Genomic DNA, 20,614 nt, shown 5'->3' on the forward strand with positions numbered 1-20,614 from the left:
CGACCCTGCTCTGCCGGCTTGCAGCGTCGGCGACTTTAGGAAACTGCAGGCGAGGGGACACGGAGGGCAGCGGGCGGTCGAGGTGCCGTCGCGGGGTCAGAGTCTGCGGGGAGGCCCGCGGCGCGGCGCCCGGCCGGGCGGGGGAGGAGGCGGCGCCTCCGGGGCGGGGCTGCGGGCGGCCGGGCAGCCTGGCGGGAGGCCCGGCGTGCGTCAGCGCCGTGAGCCCCGGAGTTTTCCACTGACGAGGAGGGCGGAGCGGCGGGCGGGGCCGGGTGCAGCCAGTCTCCCGCCGCCGCCGCCGCTGCCGGACGCGCAGAGCTGGGGCGGCTGGGCCCACAGCTGCCCGACCGAGCGGACGCAGGGGCGCGGCGCGAGGGGCGTCCCCGGGCTGGACGCGGGTGGCGTGGCTGTCTTCGGCGAGCGCCCGGATCGCAGGTGAGCGCGGAGGGGCTCCGGCCCGGCCGGATGGCACCTTGGGGAGGGGGCGTCCCGCGCGGGTGGCACTGCTCCTCCGGCCCCTGCCATCTGCCCCTCGCCCCCCGGAGCAGGCGCCGGGGCGGGGACAGCCCAGCCCGGCCCCAGCCTGAGCGCACGGCCGGAGTCCGGGGCTGGGGGCCCGGGAGGCGAGAGTCATAGGTTTTCCGCTCCCCTCCCCCGCCACCGGTCCCCCCGAGAAGTCACGGCGCCCCGAGCTCGGGGCGGGGGGCGGCCGAGCCGAGGTTGCGCGCGGGTGGCGGGGTGACGGGGTGCGCGCGTCCGCGGGTGAGTTTCCTTTTGACCCAGTTGCCTGAGAACTTTTCAGAAGTTCCTCGCGTGGCCGGAGCAGGTGACATTTGTCACCTTCCTCCTCGGGCTCCCCCCGGGGGCGGGTGCCGGGGCTGCGGCGCGTGCCTGGCGCCCCCAGCTGGCGGGGGTCAGGGAGGGAGTGGAGGGGTGAGCGAGGACTGAGGCTCCGTGAGTCACGGACCCCGGGAGGGAGGGAGGGATTGTGTCGTACGCTCACCTGTTTGTCAGTCACCGTCACACGCGGAGGCCACCGCTGTGAGTCACGGGCGCAGCTACCCCGGCCACCCGCGGGCACACGTAGGTTCTCTCCCACGCACTTCTTCCTTCCCCGGCACGTACTTCCTCCCGGTCCTCAGTTTCCCCTCCCCGGGGGCCCTTCCACAGGCACGCACTGTTGAGATGCCCACACGACAGCAGCCGTCACACACTTAGTCACTCCTGCTCCCTGGCATAATCACACACATAGCCCACACTCCTGACACAAGAGGGTCCCTCCCGGGCTCACTGCCCACCCGACACCTCCACTCGGATGTCTCATAGTCCTCTGGAACGGAACTCATCACCTCACCCCCAAATCCTTGACATCACTGCCCTCTTCGGTCTCCACGTCCAGCAGTCTGTTCCCCTTTCTCCTGTGCCCTTGTCCTGTCATCTGTCACCTAGCTCGGGCAGCGCGGTCCAACCGGTCACACCCCCTCCCATCCCCTCCAGTCCCGGTGCTGAGCCATCTTTTTAAAATGCAAATCTGGTATTGTCACTCCCTACTTAAACCCTTGTGTGGCTTCCTGTGCCCTCAGGCTAAAGCCCGCCCTGTCAGCCCTGGCGCCTTTCCCTCCTCCCCACTTTATCTCTCCCCCCTCAAGTCCCTCACACTGCCGTGGCCCCTCTCTGGAACTCTTCCTACATCCTTCCTCGGAGGGACCTGTCTTCACCCCTAGCTGTTCCCCTCCTGCCTCACTCCTCCCACCCTCCATCCGAGCCCTCAACCCTGGTTTGCAACTGATTATACTCCTTTCCACTAAACTCAAAGCTCAAGGGGGCAGCACTAGTGTATGTCTTGCTCCCTGTATGCCCAAGTGCCTGACACAGTGCCTGGCACGTCTTAGGAGCTCAATAAGTATTTGTTGAATGAATGAATGAATGAATGAATGAGAGTGAAGGAGGCCTCACTTACGTGCAGGAAGCAGTCACTGTCAGGTGCAATTTCCCTTCTGCAGGAGCAATTGCCTCACAGAGCCAGCAAACATTTGGCACCTACCCAGTGCCAGGCCCTGGAGGCCAAGGCTGAGGAACTGTCCCCTCCCCCAGGATCACTTCCACAGGGATGGGTGGGGGAGGGGTGTGTCTGTGCTCTCTGGGTTGCCTAGGCTGTTTTTCCAGCCAATCCCACTGGGGGCTCTTGGTGCTCTGAGATACCCTCCCCTTCTCCCAGGAAGTAGCTCCTGAGGGCCTTGGGTCACGTGGCCCCAGGTGTTAGAGGGGGAACTGACCCAGTCTGGCCAAGGCCTGGGGCTCTGAGGTTAAAGGATGCATTCTTCAGATTCCTGGAGGAGGACGGAGGCAGCTGAAGGTGTCCCTTCCCCAATGCCAGCCCTGGCTGGGGGGGTCGGGCATTGGGACTGCTGGAGTGCGCAGAGGAGTTGGTGTGACTCTTCAGGGCCCTGGAGATATTCCCCCCTCCCTCCCAAACAGCCTTTGTTTGCTTGGTGTCCAGGGTGAGGTGGCCTTTCCTGGATTCACACCATGTGGCCTGAGTGTGTAGATAGTTGTGGCAAGTAGGGTGGGGAGGCGTCCCCCCTTGTCCTGGGCTGTCAGCGCCTGTGTGTGGTGGCAGGAGGGCAGCCTGATTCTCAGGGCCCAGGCAGATCCCGGAAGAAGTCTGGTTCTCTTTGATTCAGGGCCTGTCTCCGGGGCTCTTCAGGGGTGTGGTATTTCTGTCTGAGCCAGCTCCTGGGAATTGCTTTTCCTTCCTCCAGGACCCTAGGAGGGGGCTGTGCTCGCCCTGGGAACAGTGCCATGGTCGGGATCTTGATTCCTGGGTAGCTGCTGAGGGCCCCTCCCCCACCCTCTGACTCACTGTCTGACACTTTTCTTGGACTCTTTCACTATCTTTCATTCCTTTTCTGACTTGGCTTCTCCTTGTCTCTGGCTGGGTCTTTTTGTCTCATCTCCCGCCTCTGCTTCTCTCAGCCTCTGGATTCCCAGGTGGGACAGCCAAGCAGGAGATCCAGGGGCTCTTTGCCTTCCCCCCACCCCAAGGGCATATTAGGGAGGAGACGACTTCTCATTTCATCCCAGGTCTGCAGATCCTGCTAGGGTTCCTCAGGAGGGCCTGCAGCACGGCCCAAGCAAGCCTCCTTGGGTCCCTGTTTTCCTGTCTGCAGCCTTGGAGCTTATCGCCCCTCACCTGAAGCTCCCATTCTGTAGACATGCTTGAGGCAGAGCCAGGGTGTCTGGCTGGAACCTGCTTCCTTGACATCTCTTTCTCTCTCTGTTTACTCTTGGGGAGCAGGGAGCCTCCTGAGATGCCTGCAGCCTAAGTTTCCTCCTCCTGCCCGCAGAGCCATCCCTTTCTGGGTACCATTCTTACTTAACCCCTCTGATGCAGGCTAGGGGATGGGCATGTGCTCCCCGCCACCCACCCCCCAAACTAACTGTGACAGGAACAGGAGAAGATCATGCTGACCAGTGACACCCAGGGACCTCATGTACCTGAATCTTGTCTCTGTTTATACCTGATACACAGCGCCGGCCTGTTTACCACTGCCGGTCCTCAGGTACCTTCTCTATGCCTGACTCTGTTGTAGGCACGGGCACAGTGACAGCCAGGTAGAGGGACCCTCAGCCTGGTGTGAGGGAGATGAGCAGTGAGGCTGTTGCAGGATGGGGAGATAAGGGCTGTGATAGGGGAATCCCAGGGTCCATGGAGCCCAGAGAGGCATGTAGTCACTGAGGAGGGCAGGGGGTCTCAGGGAGGCCCTCTTGGAGATGACTTCTAAAGTGAGGTCAGGCTGGGTTCCAGCTTGGGCAAAAGCCAGGAGGTGAGCAGGGCAAGGCCATTAGGGGAACTGCAAGTTCAGCTGGGATATAAAGTGAGAGGAGGGTGGGGAGAGTCTTGCACTATGAGTCTGGAAGGGAGGCAACAGCCAGGCCTGCATTGGCCTTTCCTGGAATTCTAGACTTGATCCTAAAGACAAGCTTCCCCAAGGGGAGCTACGGAGCGCTTCTAAGCGTGGGGGTGGCAGGCTGATCTGATATGTGGTTTAATAAGATCACTCTGGCTGCAGGTTAAAGACTGGCTGCAGGGAGAGGGCAGGAGCAGAGGCAGGGGACATGGGTAGTAGCAGAGACATAGGATAATGAACTTGTAAAATTGAAGGTGACATACATAGAATGCATGAAGTATATGAATCTTACACAGCTAGATGAATTTTTAGTTTTAGACACGCGTGGAACTACCACCCAGATCAACATGGAACATTTCAAGACTCTCCCAGAAGATTCCCTCATGACTGTCCCCAGTGCATGCCCCAGCTCCGCTACCCCGAACCACTGTTCTGCCTTCTATCATCACTGACTGGGTTCGCCTTTTCCTGAACTTCATTCACATATATTCTGGTTCTGGCTTCTTTCACTCAATGTGATATCAGGCAGGTTCATCTGTGTGCTCATCCTGTTTCTTTCTTTCTTTCTCTTTTTACAGTGCAGAATTACACATTCACTGAGCACTTATCACTAAGAACTTGAGTGTATTGATTTATGTAAACCTCCCAACCCTTTAAGGTTTTCAGACAAAGAATTGGAGATACAGAGAAGTTAAGGAACTTGCCTGGGGTCACCCAGCCGAGCCAGGGTTCAAATGCAGGCAGTCTGGTTCTGGAGTCAAAGTTCTTAACACTGCTGGGTGGCCTCCACGGTGTCTACTGCGTGTGCCTGGCCTTGTGTGCATTAAATGAGCGAATGTGTGCTTCCAGGATGTGGATGTGGGGAGAGGGAGGCGGGAGTGGAGGGTGACTGCAGGTCTGGCTTGAGTAACTGGGTGGGTGGCAGTGCTGTTACTAAGATAGGGAGCACAGGAAGAGGAACAGATGGCACGGGGGGTTGGGGGACAGAGACAAAGGGTTCGATTTGGGGCCTGCGGAATTTTGTTTCTAGGGACAGCCAGGCCGAGATACCAAGTGGGCATTTGGTTTTGGGGGGTGTCAGTCTTGGAGGTGTGATTAGGGCGGCCTTCAGCAGCACCTCATAGACAGCATCCCTAGTTTGGGAAAGGATAGGGTCTCCCAGCAGGACTGTGGTGGGGAAAAGATGTGTGGGTGTGTTTTGTCCATGTGAGTTCCTGTGTGCCTGAGTGTCTTGTGGTCTGTATGTGTGTGTGCCTGGCTATGGGTCATGACTTCCCCCAACTCCTGGGAGAGCCTGCAGGTCAGCTGGGAGCTCAGTTGTTTTTGTTTGTGGTTTGACCCTGGGAGGGAGGGAGCCACGCCTGAGAAACCACCCGCCGAGAAGCCCCCCGGAAACACCTGTGCGGCCTCTTCCCCTGGGGCCCAGCGTGGAGGGTTGGCGAGGAGGGAAGCTCTCCTGCCTCTCTGGTGCCTGCCGGGCGAGGCTGTCCCCGGACGGATTTTATCGATTTTATCTAGCAGGTCGGTGACAGCACACCCTCTAGGTCTAGGATGCAGGGACTTCATGGAAGTCATGGCAAAAGGGGTCGTGTTTGGAAAGGACACCTGAGCAGGGAGAGGGCCAGCCTTCTGGTTGGTTTTTCCTGTTCTCTCTCATTTCCTGTGATGGCAGTGGGGGAGGGGCTCCCCAGCACTGGGGCCTCTGCATCGTTTCCCCTTCCTCCTGTGACCTCCTGAGGCCCAGCCTTGAGTGCCAAAGGACACAGGATGCACAGAGAGACAAGGTAATTGTGCTCAGCCCATAGGACTGAGTCCTTTGGGGATTCCCAAGCAGTGGAAGGGGCTCCTATTTGCTGCAGCATTTAGGGGAAGGAACCCCAAGTTCCCTCCACCCGGATGAGGCCAGCCAGGCTGTGGGAGTCTCTGGTTGTACTCCCGCGGAGGGCTGAGACCCTCAAAGGGGAAACACAGAGAGCCGGGTGTCCTGGGGTGCTCCGAGTCACCGAGCTACAGACAGGAGAGAGTGGGACACTGTCTTGGCTGGTCAGTTTCACTAGAAGTGTTTTTTTTTTTTTAAGGGTAAAAAATAATTTCCAAAGGAATAACTGCAAACAAACTAGGTTAGATATTGGAATAGAAGGCAGGATGTAGGTGAATTTTTAAGATCAAACAAGAGATGTTAAAGAGACATGAACCCTGCATGGCTCCGGTCCCACAGTCAGGCCTGGAGGCAGGGGACTTCTCCTGCGGGGCGGGGGTTTCTGAGGGAAAGTCTGAGCAGCTCCATCACAGGAGAAGAGGGGCTCAGGAAAGTCCTGGGTCTGGGAATTGAGGCCAATGTCAAAACCAGCCTGTTTCCCGGAGTGCCCTGGTCAGCCCGGCCCCAGAGGGAGGGCCTGCGGCCCGTATGTGTGTGTGTGTGTGCAGGGTGGTGTGTCTGTGGGTGTGCTGGGGGAGGAGGAGGAGGAAGCAGAGCCACTGTACAAGGGCTGTGCAGGCTGTCGGTGCAGGCGGCCTCACACACACAAAGGCACACAGATGCGAGCCATGTGAATCACCCAGCCAGTGAGTCAGCCCCCAGGATTCCTGTCGGGGAATGAGCGAGGCTGGACTGCAGTCTGTGGGTCCATCTGTCAATCTGATGTGTGCGTGTGTGAAGGTGGGTCGTAGGAGGTAGTGGGGAAAGGTGCCTGGCAGCGTCTGGGAGGGCTTTTGGGCAGAGGTGGTAGGAGTCTGCAGGCGCCAGGATGAGGGTTTGGACCTTGGTGCTCGCCCTTGTGCACAGAAGCCTCCTGGAGACGTGCCGCCTGCATGTAGAGCTCCGCAGGCCGGGTTGGGAGGACGAAGGGAGGGGACTTCTCAGAGGGTGACTGGGGGAGATGATGGTCATGGCTGAGGGCCCACCTCCTGCCCTCAGGCCTGCCACTTAGAGCTTTCTCCTTCCCCTTCCAGGCTGTCTGTGCCCAGAATCCAGAGCACCCCCTGCACCACCATGACTGGGCTGCTGAAGAGGAAGTTTGACCAGCTGGACGAGGACGACTCCTCTCTCTGCTCCTCCTCCTCCTCTGTGTCCTCCTCGGGCTGCCACTCTCGATCCTGCTCCCCGAACTCCTCAGTCTCCCCAGCCTGGGACTCGGATGAGGAGGGCCCCTGGGATCAGATGCCCCTGCCTGGCCGTGACTTCTGTGGCCCCCAAAGTTTCACCCGTGAGTCCCCTCTCCCCTGGGGACCCCACCATACACTTCTTCCTTCCTGAAGATAAATTTGGGGGGCACCCTAACAAATCCATTCCAGCCTCTGGAGGTTGTGTCCCCATGGCTTTAGCTCCCTACTTGGCTTTCCATAATATAGTGGTCACTCAGGAATGCCCACTGTCCAGAGGCAGTTGGGCCCAGCTAGATTGACCTTTGCCCTTGGGACTCCCCAGCTCAGAAGACGTGCAGGACAGAGCTCCTCAGAGTGGCCCTCAGGCCTTCCTGCTCTGGCTCCTCCCTTCTGTTCAGTTTCGTTCTCCAGCTTGTGCCCTGTCCTCCTACCAACTGAACTACTGGAGTCCCACGCCCCACACTTCTCCGCTGCCAGGCCTGTTAAGCCGGTCCCTCTCCTGTCACAATGCTACTCAGCTTTGCCCAAACATAGTGAAAAGGTTTTTTCCCCAGTTATTTTTCAAGCTGGTGTAATTCTGATTCCAAACTGACAAAGATGGCCCCAGAGCAGTGTTTCTCAATCTTATTTTTCATTATCGCTCCCCCCAATGCCAAGGAGCCCTTTTAGACATTATTTTTCCTAATCACCCCAACACAACATTTTCATATCACAGATATGATGTCTATGTATTATGTGTGTATATATATATATATATGCATTATATATAAAAAAGGAGTATAACTTTTAGCACATAGAATCTAACAGTATGTTGACTAAACTACTCTGGGTTTATTCTGGAAATACAAGGATGGTTTAATGTTATAAAATCCAGTCTTATAGTTTACCAAATGACTGTGTCAGAGGAGGAAAAACATGAGAGCCGCTATAGATGCTGAAAGCATGTTTGATAAAATCTAACATTCCTTCTAGATAAGACCCTTGGTAAGAAAGGAATAAGCAAATTCTATCTTAAATAATGAAAAATATGTGTCTTGACCCAAAAGCTGGCATTCTGATTAATGAGGAAATACTGGAAGCAGGGTCTCTGTGTCAGGAACAAGATGAGGATGCTGTCACCACTCTTAGTAACATTGTTCAGAAGTGCTAGCCATTCAGTTAGCAAGGAGAATAAGAATCCTACGTACTGGATTGGGACAGGCAAAACTGCCGTTATTTGCAGATGGCTAACTACCTGGTGAATTTAAAAATATAAACGGAAAACCTTTTAGAAGGGAAATTCCCTCAGGTGTGGGTACAAAATTAATATATTAAGTTGAATTCTATGGAATTGCTAATATTCAACAATTTTATGATAATTTTTATGGTTCAACCTAATAAAACGCAATAATATACCAATATATGTATATGTCTATGTATAGACTATACCAATACATAGCCTACTAATCAATATACAATCAATAACTTACAAAGGGAAGGCCTTTCTAAGTCTGATACAAAATGCAGAAGCTATAAAGGAAAAGATCAGTACCTTTTTTTGTGACATCAACCTTAGAAATTATTTTGTAAAATGCCATGAACAAAAATAAAAGACTAAAATATTTGCACAGATAGGTTAGACAAATGATTAATATCTCTAATATTGTATATAAAGAGCTCCTACAAATAAATAAAAACTAGAAAACTATACAAGGGACCTATAAATAGCTAATAAAGATGGGAAAGATGTTTGATCTTACAAATGGCTCTCATTTGGACTGGTAAATAACAGTAAGCTGGTGTTGACATAGGGGTGGTGGTCATTTTTACCAGCTCCAATCCCAGCCAGGCTGGCTCCTAAATTCAGACTCATTTCTTTTTGGGGGGTGGGAGGGAAGTGAGGGAGGTGCGAGGAGACACCGTTCAGCATCGTCTTCCTGGAGGTTATGCTGTTCCTCACGGAGAGCTAACGCCCTGCCCCTTCCCTGTCTGCCTTCCAGCCCTGTCCATCCTGAAGCGGGCTCCCCGCAAGCGCCCGGGCCGCGTAGCCTTCGATGGCATCACTGTCTTCTACTTTCCTCGGTGCCAGGGCTTCACCAGCGTGCCCAGCCGTGGCGGCTGCACTCTGGGTATGGCCCCTCACCATAGCGCCTGCCGCCGCTTCTCCTTGGCCGAGTTTACACAGGAGCAAGCCCGCGCCCGGCACGAGAAGCTCCGCCTACGCTTGAAGGAGGAAAAGCTGGAGGTGCTGCAGTGGAAGGTGGGGAGACCCTCTACAAGGTCCATGCCCTTGGGCAGCTTCTGAAGTCCTAGCCTTGAGGGGCGGGGGCTCAGGGGTGGATGCCAGTTTGCTCCTTATGTATTTGGGGAAAGAGGCCCACGGAGCCAGCGATTGCTTGATCAGGGTCTGTTGCCTGAATTACCTGCAGACAGTGGGGTTTGGAAGGGCTCGAGTTTGCTGCAGGGGCTGGGTCCAAGGTGCCTGAATCTATTTGACCTCACTGGGGAAGGGATGTGGGACTGATGCAGCGTTGGGGGTGGGTGTATCTGTCTGGGTTGGGGAGGGGGTTTGTCCCTGAACTGGGAAGTGACATGTACAGGAAATCTCTTTGTAAATGCCCTGAGCGAGGTGTTCTTGGCTATCACTATGGTATCCACAGGGCCCAGCCCAGAGTAAGCACAAGGGGAGCGTTTGTTGAGTGACTGATGGCTGTGAGGGCTAAGACCACATGTCTGTGCCTCTCACATCCCTCCTCTCTCCTGTGGATCCAGCTTGCAGAGGCTGGCGTACCTGAGACAGAGGCCAGCCCACCACTTACAGTGGACGCCATTGATGATGCCTCTGTAGAGGAGGACTTGGCAGTGGCCGTGGCAGGTGGCCGGTTGGAAGAAATGACCTTTCTACAGCCCTATCCAGCCCGGCAGCGGCGGGCCCTGCTACGGGCCGCCGGTGTGCGGAGGATCGATCGTGAGGAGAAGCGGGAGCTGCAGGCTCTGCGCCGATCCCGAGAGGATTGTGGCTGTCGCTGCGATAGGGTCTGCGACCCTGAGACCTGCAGCTGCAGCCTAGCAGGCATCAAGTGCCAGGTATAGTGTCCAGACCAGGCTGGGAAGGGAAGCCTGAGCTTGGGGACTTTTGGGGCTCCAGGGCATCCTCACTCATTTCTCTGCTTTCTCTGCAGATGGACCACACAGCATTCCCCTGTGGCTGCTGCAGGGAGGGCTGTGAGAACCCCAAGGGCCGTGTGGAATTTAATCAGGCACGAGTTCAGACCCATTTCATCCACACGCTTACCCGTCTGCAGCTGGAGCAGGGGGCTGAGAGCCTTGGGGAGCTGGAGGCCCCTGCCCCGGGGGGCCCACTTAGCCCTGATGAGCCTGTCTTGGCCCCCACTTTCCCACTGGCCAAGCCCCCTGTGAGCAGCGAGCTAGGAGACAACAGCTGCAGCAGCGACATGACCGACTCCTCCACAGCATCAGGCACCAGCGAGGCCCCTGACGGCCCCACCCACCCGGCCCTGCCTGGCCCTGGCTTCCCGCCTAGCGTGGATGATGACAGCTTGGCTCGAATCCTGAGTTTCAGTGACTCTGACCTGGGTGGAGAGGAGGAGGAGGAAGAGGAAGGGGGAGTGGGGAGCCTCGACAACCTCAGCTGCTTCCACCCGGCTGACATCTTTGGTACTGGTGACCCTGGTGGCCTGGCCAGCTGGACCCACAGCTGTTACAGTTCTAGCCTCACATCAAGCATCCTGGATGAAAACGCCAACCTGGATGCCAGCTGCTTCCTAAACAGTGGCCTTGAAGGATTGGGAGAAGGCAGCCTCCCTGGCACCTCAGGGCTGCCCAGCACGGACGCCGGCCAGAGCAGCTCAGTAGACCTCAGCTTGTCTTCCTGCGACTCCTTTGAACTGCTCCAGGCCCTGCCAGACTATAGTCTGGGGCCTTACTCCACCTCCCGGAAGGTGTCTGACAGCCTGGACAACCTTGAGGCACCCCATTTCCTCTTGCCTGCCTTTTCTCCGCCTGGGGATGCCAGCACTTGCTTCCTGGAGTCCATCATGGGCTTGTCCGAGCCAGCTGCCGAGGCCCTGGCTCCCTTCACGGACAGCCAGTTGTTTGAGGACGCTGCCCCAGCATCTCTGGTAGAGCCGGTGCCCGTGTGAGGACTAAGGTGCCTTTACCTGGCCCCAAGAGCCCTGTTGCTGCTTTGTTGTAATTTGGGGGCTCCCGAGGTCTATTATGTAATGGTTTCCCGTGGGCTGGCTCACCCACGCGGGCACTCCTGATTTTCGTGCAACACTCTGGATTGATTTATTTATTTTTGTCACTTTCTGTGCTGAAGAGAGGGTGGGGAGGGGGCTTCCCCTCTCAGCCGCCCAGCCCCCGCACCCCACCTCCCCCTAACTCGGTGCCCACATAGTCTCTTCCGCTTCTGCAGTGCTGTGCCAGGAAGAGGAGGAACCATGGCTCCCCTGGAGCTTTGCAGACCCCTTGTCGGTCTTGTATGATGTTCTTCAGCCCAAAGACAGCAAGACAGGGCTGAAATCAGCCACTTCTTACTGCTTCTCCTGCCACCCTGAGCCCTAGACCCTTGGGTGGCTGAATCCTCTGGACTGTGAAGACTATAATTTATTTCCATAATTTATTTGGAGACTAAGTGGCTTAGGCGTCTCCTGTCTGGCTGGTGGGCAGTGCTGGGGGTTGGGTGGGGCAGAGACCCCTCCGAGTCCCTTTTGCCTTGTAGTCCTGCCCTGTCTGGTGTAGACCAGGTGTGGATCTGAGCCCTAAGTCTACTATGGCAGCTGCTTGGCTCCAGATGGCTGAGCAGGCAGGGGCTGGCCTGGGACAGCATCTGGGCAGGGGGAGGGGCTGGGCTGACCAACCATGACCAAAACCCTGTGCTGCCCCATGCAGCCCCCTCTGCTTCCTGTCCTCTGCCCCATCTCCCCTGCTCCCAAAAGTTACAGCCTTTATTCCAGGCCCATGAATATAGGAGGGGGAAGCAGGAAGCCTAGAGAGGGCCAGGGACTTGCCTCAGGGCCCTCAGCATGCCCCTGACTACTATCTCAGGGCTTTCTGGGCACTGCACTCCAGCCTGGTCCACCTGCCCATGCCCTAAGGCCAGCTGGCCAGGGACGAGGGGTGGCTTCTTATGGCTTTTATGCCTTTCGTTTGCTGATACTGAATTCTGCATCATAATTTCTATATTGTCCCTGAGTATTAGAACTATAATTTATTCATTTTTCTCTGTGTCTGTGCCAAGAAGCCCAGGCTCTGGGCCTGCCCTCTCGCCCAGGAGGCCTTGCCAGCCTGCGTGCTTGTGGGAACACTTTGTACCTGAGCTTACAGGTACCAATAAAGAGGCTCTATTTTTAACAGTGTGGTCTGCGTTTGTGAAACAGGGAGCATGGGTCCACCCTCTAGAGGCAGTGGGAGGGAGGGGGAGACAGGCCCTGCAGGGCAGTGTGGACACAGGCTGTGTTAGGGATGGGAGTGGGGAACACAACACATTGGGCCTCCTTCCACGCAGGCCAAGCAACTTGGAGACAGGAAGCCAGCTAAGAGGCCGGCCAGGCAGAGGGAGCAGTTTTCCCCCTGGATGACCCCATCTCTCTCCAGTGGTCACCTGGGGTGGCCGTGGGGAGCAGCAGCAGGGCAGTCTTCTGAGATGGGGCTGTCTGCTTGGGATGGGAAAGGGCACACTCCTTCCCATTCACCCACCCTGAGCTGGGTAGGGGCGGGCAGTGGGATGTGGCTGGTGGAGGCCTAGCGTGGGGCTGAGCAGCTGAGGTCCCTGGGGACTTGAGCACCAGAAGCTGCAGAACCTTATCCATCTGCACCAGCCAGACCTGTCTGACCTGTCCCCGGCAGCCTGGGCTGCAGGCCAGAGGAGCAGGCTGCACCTTGCCCTTGGGAGCCCCAGTCTGGGGGCCCGAGGAGCAAGGTCGACCTCCCCGTTAGGAGTAATGATTTACACAAGTGCTGGTGAGGGGGACCAAAAGAAGGAGACCTGACTTGGGTGTCCTTTTCTTGCTCTGATTCTCTGCCTCCGTCGATCTGTGTTGGGCTCCCCTTATTTTATCTTGATGGCTTACAGTTTAAGAGCATGGGCCCAGAGTGCCGTGTTCAAATCTCAGCTTTTCTATACCTAATGAGGTGACTTCCTCTCTGCCTGGGTGTCCTCAATACTGTGCAAATTATAACAGTGCTCACCTTATAAGCTTGTCCAGCTCACATATACACAGCGCTTACAAAAATGCCTGGAACATGCAGCCTCATGTGCATGTTTGTGACTTTCATTTTGTTTTCACGTTTCTGCCTCTATTTCTGTATGTTCTATCCTCCCTTTTTTGCTTGTTCTGTCACCCTTTAAGTATCTGTCTCTTGTCTCCAAACATGCATGGACATGGCCACATAGCCATATCGTCAGTAGCCATTAGAGGACTCATGGCTTGGAGTCTAGCCTATGGGGGGGCGGCCTGTAACCAGCATAGGCAAGGACAGCCAGGTCTTAGGCTTCTCAGGATGGAGTATCCGGGTACATTCAGTTGTCCTGTCTCCCTTCTCACTGGTCCTTGGGAAGCCTCTTGTAGAAATTGCTTCAGTAAGCAGGATCCAAAGCCAGGCTCTGAGGCTCTGCTTTGACTGGCCTGGGGGTCTGGGTGCCAGCCCCCAGCAGCTCCGAGACCCTGGGTGGAAGCCCCTGCAGGCGATACCCCATGGACACAGCCCAGGCTGGACTGAGGCTGTACACTCCCCATCTAGAGCCACAGGGTCACTTCTCAGCTTTTTTTTTTTTTTTTTAGATAATTGAAGACAACTTAGGTTTTACAGCAATAAAAACGTGATTAATGGACAATCCTTTATAGCATCATTCTCCAGACAGACAGACCCGCCTCAACACAACCTGCCCCAAGACACTGGGCTGCAAAGCAGCTAATAGCAAAGTGGACTGGTTCCCCATACGAATGATGGGAGTAACCTGGTGAAAGGTTCCAGATCATTGACTCAGACCATGCACAGGATCAGCAATATGTTATAAAAACAAGGCTTGGCAACCACCAAGGACAACTCGGGCTCTTCTAAAAGGGACCCTTACCTGTTCCCTGGTCCCAAATCTTGGTCACTGGACAACTTCTCTTGAGACTTTGCCATAGCTGCATTCTCCTCCTCCTAAGTATTTTACTTTATATCAATTCTATCAATATGCTTAAAAGTTAGAAGCATTCTGTATAATAGCACCCATGAATTCATGAGTTTGTTGAGCTATTTTTATTATATAAAAATTATATTTAAACACATAGTTATTAAACTTTCAAATGTTTGCTGTCTGTCATTGGCAGGGATTTGTGCTGTGATTTGAGAACACAGATCTAGTCTAATTTCCTGCCACAGATGGGGACACTGAGACCCAGAGAGGGGAAGGGTCTTGGGAAGATCGCACGGGAAGATTCTAGGCCTCCTGACTCCCGGCTCAGAGTTCCTTCCCCTGAGGTCAGACTGGCCCATTACTGCCATCCTGAAAAACAGGAAGAGAGGTACTGGGAGCACAGCAAAGGTGACCTCTTCACCCTCTTGCCAGTTACAACACTCATCCAAACAGGGACCACTGCTTTCATCCCCTTAAGTGTTAAGAAGGTTTCTGGAGGATGAATTAGTTGGTCGGTGTCTTTTACAAAAACTGAAGTGGGAACTATTTTTCTTGGGAGGTATTTCCCTGCACCAGGCCAGGGTAATCAGGTTTGTCCCAAACCAGTGAGGACCAGCAGAGGCCAACTGAAGACATGAGGAGGAGGAGACAGGATGTATGGACAGAGTGGGCCAATGGCCCTTCCGACCTGCAGGATGACGGCCTAGCTCACACAGCCTCAGCCTGGGGGCCTTCTGCAGCTGGTCCTCCCATCTGGGCCCACTGCCAGGGAGGACGCAGAGGGCAGCATGGCAGGGAGGAGCAGCTGCTGCTTTAGCTCCAGCATTCCGGGGACCAGACAGGAGAGAGGAGGCATTTATGGGCTGACAAAACAATATCAAAATAGCTGTAGGGTATTTTTTAACCGCCTCTTGGTTCCCCTCTTCCTCTTCACAGAGTCTGAGATAAAAGTGGGGTCCATTAGAAGGTGCCCAATGAACCCAGCAAAAGCTAAGCTGGTTGATGTCTTTCTTCCTCAGAGCAAAACTGCTTCTTGTGCCTTAACAACATTAAGAGTTGGGATGCCCCTTAGAGAAGATGAGGCATGATTCAAATAAACCACACACACTAGAGAAGTGGGGAAGAATATGTCATTTTCTGAACCTCTTCTCCACTGACCCACTTCCTACACCCTCCATGAAACTTCTGTCGGTTGATGGCTTGCACCCACACTGGCTCCCACTGACGACAGCTAGGGCCTCAAAGATCCTTGGGCCTTTTCCAAAATTTCTTCTCTGATTTTGGGGTAGTTGGGGTGCTCCCTGAGGACCTGGGACAGAGCAAGAAAAGGTGTGAAACATCAGGCCAGGCTCCCTGCCACTGCCCCAGGCCACTGCCCCAAGCCCTGCCAGTGTTGGTGGCTTACATTGTGGCAGACTTCGATGGCCTCCACGTATCTCTTATCCTTCAAGTAGTTGAAAGCGAGTTTAAAGCCTGTCCAGGAATAGGGAGAATACAGATGGTGGGTGGCACCCTGATGATCTGAGAACCCCTCTGAATCCCACAGCAGCCAGAATCCAGGCCTTGAGTTCTGGGGTCAGGCTGGTGGTCCTCCTGCCCAGCTCCCTGGCCCACCCACGTGCACCTTGGCTGGCTGCCTTACCAATGGCAGGGTTGGCTTGATGACTGTACTTCCAGGCCAGCTCGTAGTTGTTGGCTGCGTCCTTGTAGGACTGCTCCTTCTCCATGATGAAGCCCATGTACTCGTAGGCCTTGCAGCAGGACTGCGGGGAAAGCTAGTCAGAGCCTCTGCGGAGGGGAAGCCGCAACCGGTCCCAGTGGCGGGTGGAACCAGCCGAGGTGGGAGGAGCCGGGGCAAAGGACGGCTGTGAGCTTCATTAACTCAAACCACTCAGGGACTCCAGCAGCACCCCCACCTTTGCGAGGGGTGAACTGTGCACCCTCTTCTCAGCTATTCCGAGGCTGGCAGGACCCCTTCCCCGGCAGGCCTCCTGCTAAGACCTGCAAACGCCCCTCCTGGCCCGACCAACCCCTACACGCCCGTCGACCTCATGAACCCTTCCCATCTCTCTTCTCCATCCCGTGATCTCCGCTCGGGGCTGCCCGAACCTGCCCACCTCCTCCTCTAGCCTTTGCCCCGTCTCCCGGGTTCTCCGTTCCCATCCTGCTGTGTGGTCCATGTGCCCCTTCTTGTCCCGCCTCGTCTCATCACGTTCCTTCCCCGCACCCCTGCGCCCTGAAGACCCCGCTTCCCCGCGCCTCGGCCGCGCTGTCGGCAGTGCGCCCCCTCGCCTTGTTGTATTGCACGCAGCGCCGCAGCAGCTCCGAAGCGAGGTCGAACTTGCTGCCCTGGCAGTAGATGTCGGCCAGCAGGAGCCAGCTCTTCTCCAGTTCCTCGGCCTCGGCCAGCGCCCACGGGGCCTTGGCCAGGCGCTTCAACTGCGTGCGCGCCTTGGGGACCTGCTTCAGCAGCATGTAGGCCTGTGCCATGGCCAGCAGGGCGGGGACGCTGTCCTTCTGCGCACCGGGGAGGGGGAGCAGGCGTCGTCGCTCGGCCCTCGGCCTGGCCCCGCCGCCCCGCCCGCCCCCGCCCCCGCCCCCGCCCCGCTGGCGCACCTCGGCCTGCACCATCTCGATGAAGGTGCCCAGCGCCGCCTCCACGTTGGCCTTCTCCCTGGTGGCCAGCAGGCAGAGGCTCTTCAGCAGCCTCAGCTGGGTCTGGCCCCAGGCCGAGCGCGGGTAGAACTCGCGCAGCAGCTTCTCGGCCGTACGCACGCCTTGCTGCTCCGACTCCTTCCTGTCGGGGGCGCTGCGGGCGTGGGAGGCCGAAGCAGAGGCCGCCGGCCTGCCCGTGTGGCCTTCCCCTGGCCTGGACCTAGAGGCCACAGGCTCTCCCCGCCTTCCCGGGGTCCCACCCCTGCCCCGCAGGTCAGCCTGGCCCTTACTTGCTCTCAGCCACCAGGTTCTCCAAAGCCTCTCCGCCCACGATCTCACTGTCTGGGTTCAGACAGATCTGCACCATGTAGTAGGTAGCTCTCTGGCCCCACATGCTGTCCTTGCGTGCTTTGTTTAGGAACTTCAGGGCTTCGTTGGGCTGCCCTATGTGCCTGTAGAGGAAGAGAGAGACACCAAGAATCAGAGAGGGAAACCGAGGCCTGGGAGTGCAGGGACACACAGGGGCCACTGCATGTACCTGCACAGAGCAGGGGCTGGATTGCTGGCCTCTGGGCTCCCTGATCTAGAAGGTGAATTTCTGCTTCCCTAGAGCTGAGCAAAAGCCCAGCGTGTCTCTTAGAGACAGCCTCCTGTACTTAGTTGCCCTGACACCCCCACCCCCACCTCACCAGCAGTAGATGCCTCTGCAGTAGTTGAACCCTGGCTCCAAAGGCACGCGGCTGGACATCTTCTTGGCCAATTCAAAGTAGGCAGGGGCATCTTCAAGTTTGCCACTTCTTCGTAGCAGATCGATTAGTTTATTCAATATGGGAAAATTATCTAAAATAAAAGAGCAGAAATCTCCAGGCTGTGATAACCAACAGCTGTATCAGGTGGGGTGCTGTGGCCTGGCAGGGAGAAGCAGAGCGGACCAGGAGACGCGACCCATTTGGGCTGAGCAGGGACATCGCGGTGGTTCTAGCGTCTCCACTGGTCTCCCATATTGAGAGAATAATAATGCTTAAAAGTAGTAATAATAGCAGCTAACACTTATATACCACTTATATTGTAGTTGGCATTAAGTGCTTTACCTATATGTTAACTACTCAATGAAGTAGGTATTCTTATTGTTCCCATTTTACAGATGAAGAAACTGAGACACAAAGAAGTTATCTGCCAAAGGTTACACAGCTGGTAAGTGGAAGACCAGGATTGAAACCTTGGCAGTCTGGCTCCAGGACCCACACTCCTAACAGCTGTGATCTGCTGGGCCTCTCAGTGGACTCTGCTCTGGGCCTGCTGGGGCTCTAGCCTGAGCCTCCTGCCAGGCCCCTTCTCCAGCAAGAAGGGGTGGTTTTATGCTGCAGTGTGAATGGAGCTACATATTAGGAGACAATTTCGAGCCACCTCCAGTTGGCTGTGACCTCAGAAGGGGACTTATGTTGAGCCCCACTGTCTGTGATTTGGAGACAGACAGGCTGTCCCGGGTCCCGTGCCAAGCATTGCCCTGCCTAAGACCAGGAATTGGCCCCTTGGACTCAGAAAGGCCAGCACGTTCCATCGGGGCTTTATCAGTTTCCTGCCTCTCTGGGAACAATCAGAGAGGAAGGGGCTTTCTCTGCTCAGTCAGGAAGGAGGGAGAGGGCCCACCCTTCTTGGGGAGAGCAGCCCTTGCTGGGTGGGAACTGAGAAAGGCGGTCTCACTGGGCGGTTGCCAGGCAGGCAGTTAGTTACCTGGCGCTTTCTCTAGGACTTGGTGGTAGAGATTGATGGCGGCTTCATATTTCTGTTTTCTAAACATCAGGTCAGCCATCATCTATCAGAAAACACACAAGGCTCCGGAATTCCTGACAGCAGCTTGCATGGGCATGGGGTGGGGTGGGGGATGTTAGGGGGCGGACAAAGGAGGGAAGGTAGAAGAGGACTTCCAAGGTAGCCTCTCCGGGCACAGGGAGAAGCCGCCACAGGGGGAGGCCAGAAGGTGGGGGCCTGCGGGGGGAGGGGGGCTGGGGTAGGATGGAAGTGAGAAGGTAAGGCCAGGGGTAGACATCAATGGGACATTTTGACAGCCAGCAGAGCCAGCCCCTCTACCCACATCTGAGAACTGCCAGCTCAGGCAGTAAGGTAGAATGGGGCTCCCCCTCCTCTGCTGGGGTGGCCCTGGAGGTGGTCTGGGTGATAGGAGGAGAGAAGTAGGACTGGGGATGGCTTTTCCCACACGCTTCCCCAAGCCCAGGAACCTTTCCCACCCCTGCCTCCACCAACAGTGGGTGTGGTTTCCCCTGGATCCAATCAACCTCACCACCGCCCCTTGGATTGGTGCTGGAGGTTGATGCTGCCCCCTGCTGCCAGCCCACCTCTCCCGTCCGAAGGGCAGCAGATCCAGCCTGCAGTCTCCATGGCCCACCACCCTTTCAGGGGTGGGTCAGCCAGGTATCTGAGGTTATGGGGCTAGGAAACAGCTTGCAGGTGGTCACAGAGACCCTGGCGGGGGGAAGGGAAGAGGTCTCGGGGGCCTCTTACTGCAGAGGCGGTCTCATGGTTCTTCTCAGTCTGCAGGAGGATGGCACAATGCTGCTCACACAAGTCCAAGTCCCCTTGGAGCAGGTAGAGCTGCGCTAGCTCCAGCACCACCTGTGACAAGACCAGATGGAATAAACTAACCAATGAACATCATGGGAAAACTCAGGGATAGATGCCTCATTCTCACACCTCATTTCAATCAGCTCTGCCTTCAAAATGTGTCTGGAATCCCTGGGACAATGTCTCTGGCTTTCCCCTTCTCCCACCCAATACTGCAGTCATACCATGTGTTTTACTAACTAACCTCTGAAGTTGGGGCCTGGTTAACTCATACTCATCCTTCAGCTTCAGCTCCAACCTTACCTTCTCTGGGAAGCCCTCTGCACCCCAGACCCTGAGACAGGTACCCTTCTTCTGAGTTCCCGGTGTCCTGACCCACATGAAGGCACAGATCACACGGTGTTAGAACTGCATATGTACTTGGCTATACTCCCTTGCCTGAGAGCAATCTATGGTAGGGACCACGTCTTGCCCCACTGTGTCTCCAGCGCCCAGCTCAGTACTTGGCGTATACTGGAAATCTGTTAAATGAGCGCACATTAAATGAATGAATGGATCTGTCACTAAGCTCTTCATAGACTCTCTTAGGTGAACTCCAGCCAGAATTCTCTCTCTGGAGTCACACCTCCCTCCTTGGAAACTTAGCCTGGGGTTCATGCATAAAGAGCCCCTGGAAGCCACATTCTCACTGTCTCCCCACCTCCAAGAGGAACCTGAAAATACCAGACTAACATGACTTCCAGAAACATCTTCCCCAATCCACCCTCCACAAACGGCTGTCCAAAGTGAGGCTTCCCTGCCTTGCTCCAAGGGCTGCGGAGGGTGAGGGCCCTGGGGTCAGCTAGAGCAGGCTCCCCACTCCAGGGTTCCCATGCCCCTTACCCCTCCAGCTCCTCAGGGAGGCACAGAGAAGGAACTGGCCTCTGCCCCTAGTCAGGGATCTCCGCAAGGCATCTTACCCCAAGAGAAGGTGTCTTGCTTTGAGGACCCCACCTTATTGTCAATAGGCGAGTAGGAGAGGGCATCCTTATAAGATCGCACTGCCTTGGCATACTCCTTCTCTGCCAGGTACTGCTCACCAAACTGGATGCAGATGGAGGCTGCCAGTTGCTTTTGGGAGGGGATCATTTCGGGTTGCTCCAGTGGAACACGCTTCAGTATCCGAAACTGAAGGTCCATGGCCTTGAGAAACCAGTAAACTCAGAATCAGAAACCCAGAGCCTGATGTGCC

The 20,614-nt window shown here is 55.9% G+C and overlaps 2 protein-coding genes across 10 annotated transcripts in view; one reads left to right on the forward strand and one right to left on the reverse strand.

The window, feature by feature from the left end:
• The first annotated feature begins 242 nt into the window (after positions 1–242).
• Positions 243–12,371, forward strand: CSRNP1 (cysteine and serine rich nuclear protein 1). Of its 3 annotated transcripts, none has more exons than XM_023620716.2 (5): positions 243–435; positions 6,864–7,117; positions 8,996–9,255; positions 9,768–10,082; positions 10,178–12,371. In XM_023620716.2, exons 2-5 carry the CDS (start codon positions 6,904–6,906, stop codon positions 11,156–11,158), a joined length of 1,770 nt encoding a protein of 589 aa, XP_023476484.1. In that variant the 5' UTR covers positions 243–435; positions 6,864–6,903; the 3' UTR covers positions 11,159–12,371. The 3 variants fall into 3 exon arrangements, with proteins under 3 accessions (XP_023476484.1, XP_014587003.2, XP_023476483.1); XM_014731517.3 differs by lacking the exon at positions 243–435 and adding an exon at positions 5,330–5,695; XM_023620715.2 differs by lacking the exon at positions 243–435 and adding an exon at positions 6,396–6,570.
• A 1,873-nt stretch (positions 12,372–14,244) lies between these two features.
• TTC21A (tetratricopeptide repeat domain 21A) overlaps positions 14,245–20,614 on the reverse strand; it is a 34,661-nt gene continuing 28,291 nt past the window's right edge. For 2 of the 7 annotated variants that reach the window (XM_070238930.1, XM_023620713.2), the window contains exons 20-29: positions 20,377–20,565; positions 19,324–19,434; positions 18,535–18,616; positions 17,490–17,640; positions 17,091–17,252; positions 16,762–16,942; positions 16,438–16,662; positions 15,788–15,908; positions 15,551–15,618; positions 14,245–15,454 (exon numbers count right to left, since the gene is read on the reverse strand). In XM_070238930.1, coding sequence (XP_070095031.1) covers positions 15,377–15,454; positions 15,551–15,618; positions 15,788–15,908; positions 16,438–16,662; positions 16,762–16,942; positions 17,091–17,252; positions 17,490–17,640; positions 18,535–18,616; positions 19,324–19,434; positions 20,377–20,565 — 1,368 coding nt within the window. In that variant the 3' untranslated portion in view covers positions 14,245–15,376. Of the gene's footprint in view, positions 15,455–15,550; positions 15,619–15,787; positions 15,909–16,437; positions 16,663–16,761; positions 16,955–17,090; positions 17,253–17,489; positions 17,641–18,534; positions 18,617–19,323; positions 19,435–20,376; positions 20,566–20,614 lie in introns of all 7 variants that reach the window. The other 5 variants (XM_070238929.1, XM_023620712.2, XR_011427316.1 and 2 more) reach the window with 4 other exon arrangements.

Source organism: Equus caballus, chromosome 16 (genome assembly GCF_041296265.1).
Source record: "Equus caballus isolate H_3958 breed thoroughbred chromosome 16, TB-T2T, whole genome shotgun sequence".
Lineage (NCBI taxonomy): Eukaryota > Metazoa > Chordata > Mammalia > Perissodactyla > Equidae > Equus > Equus caballus.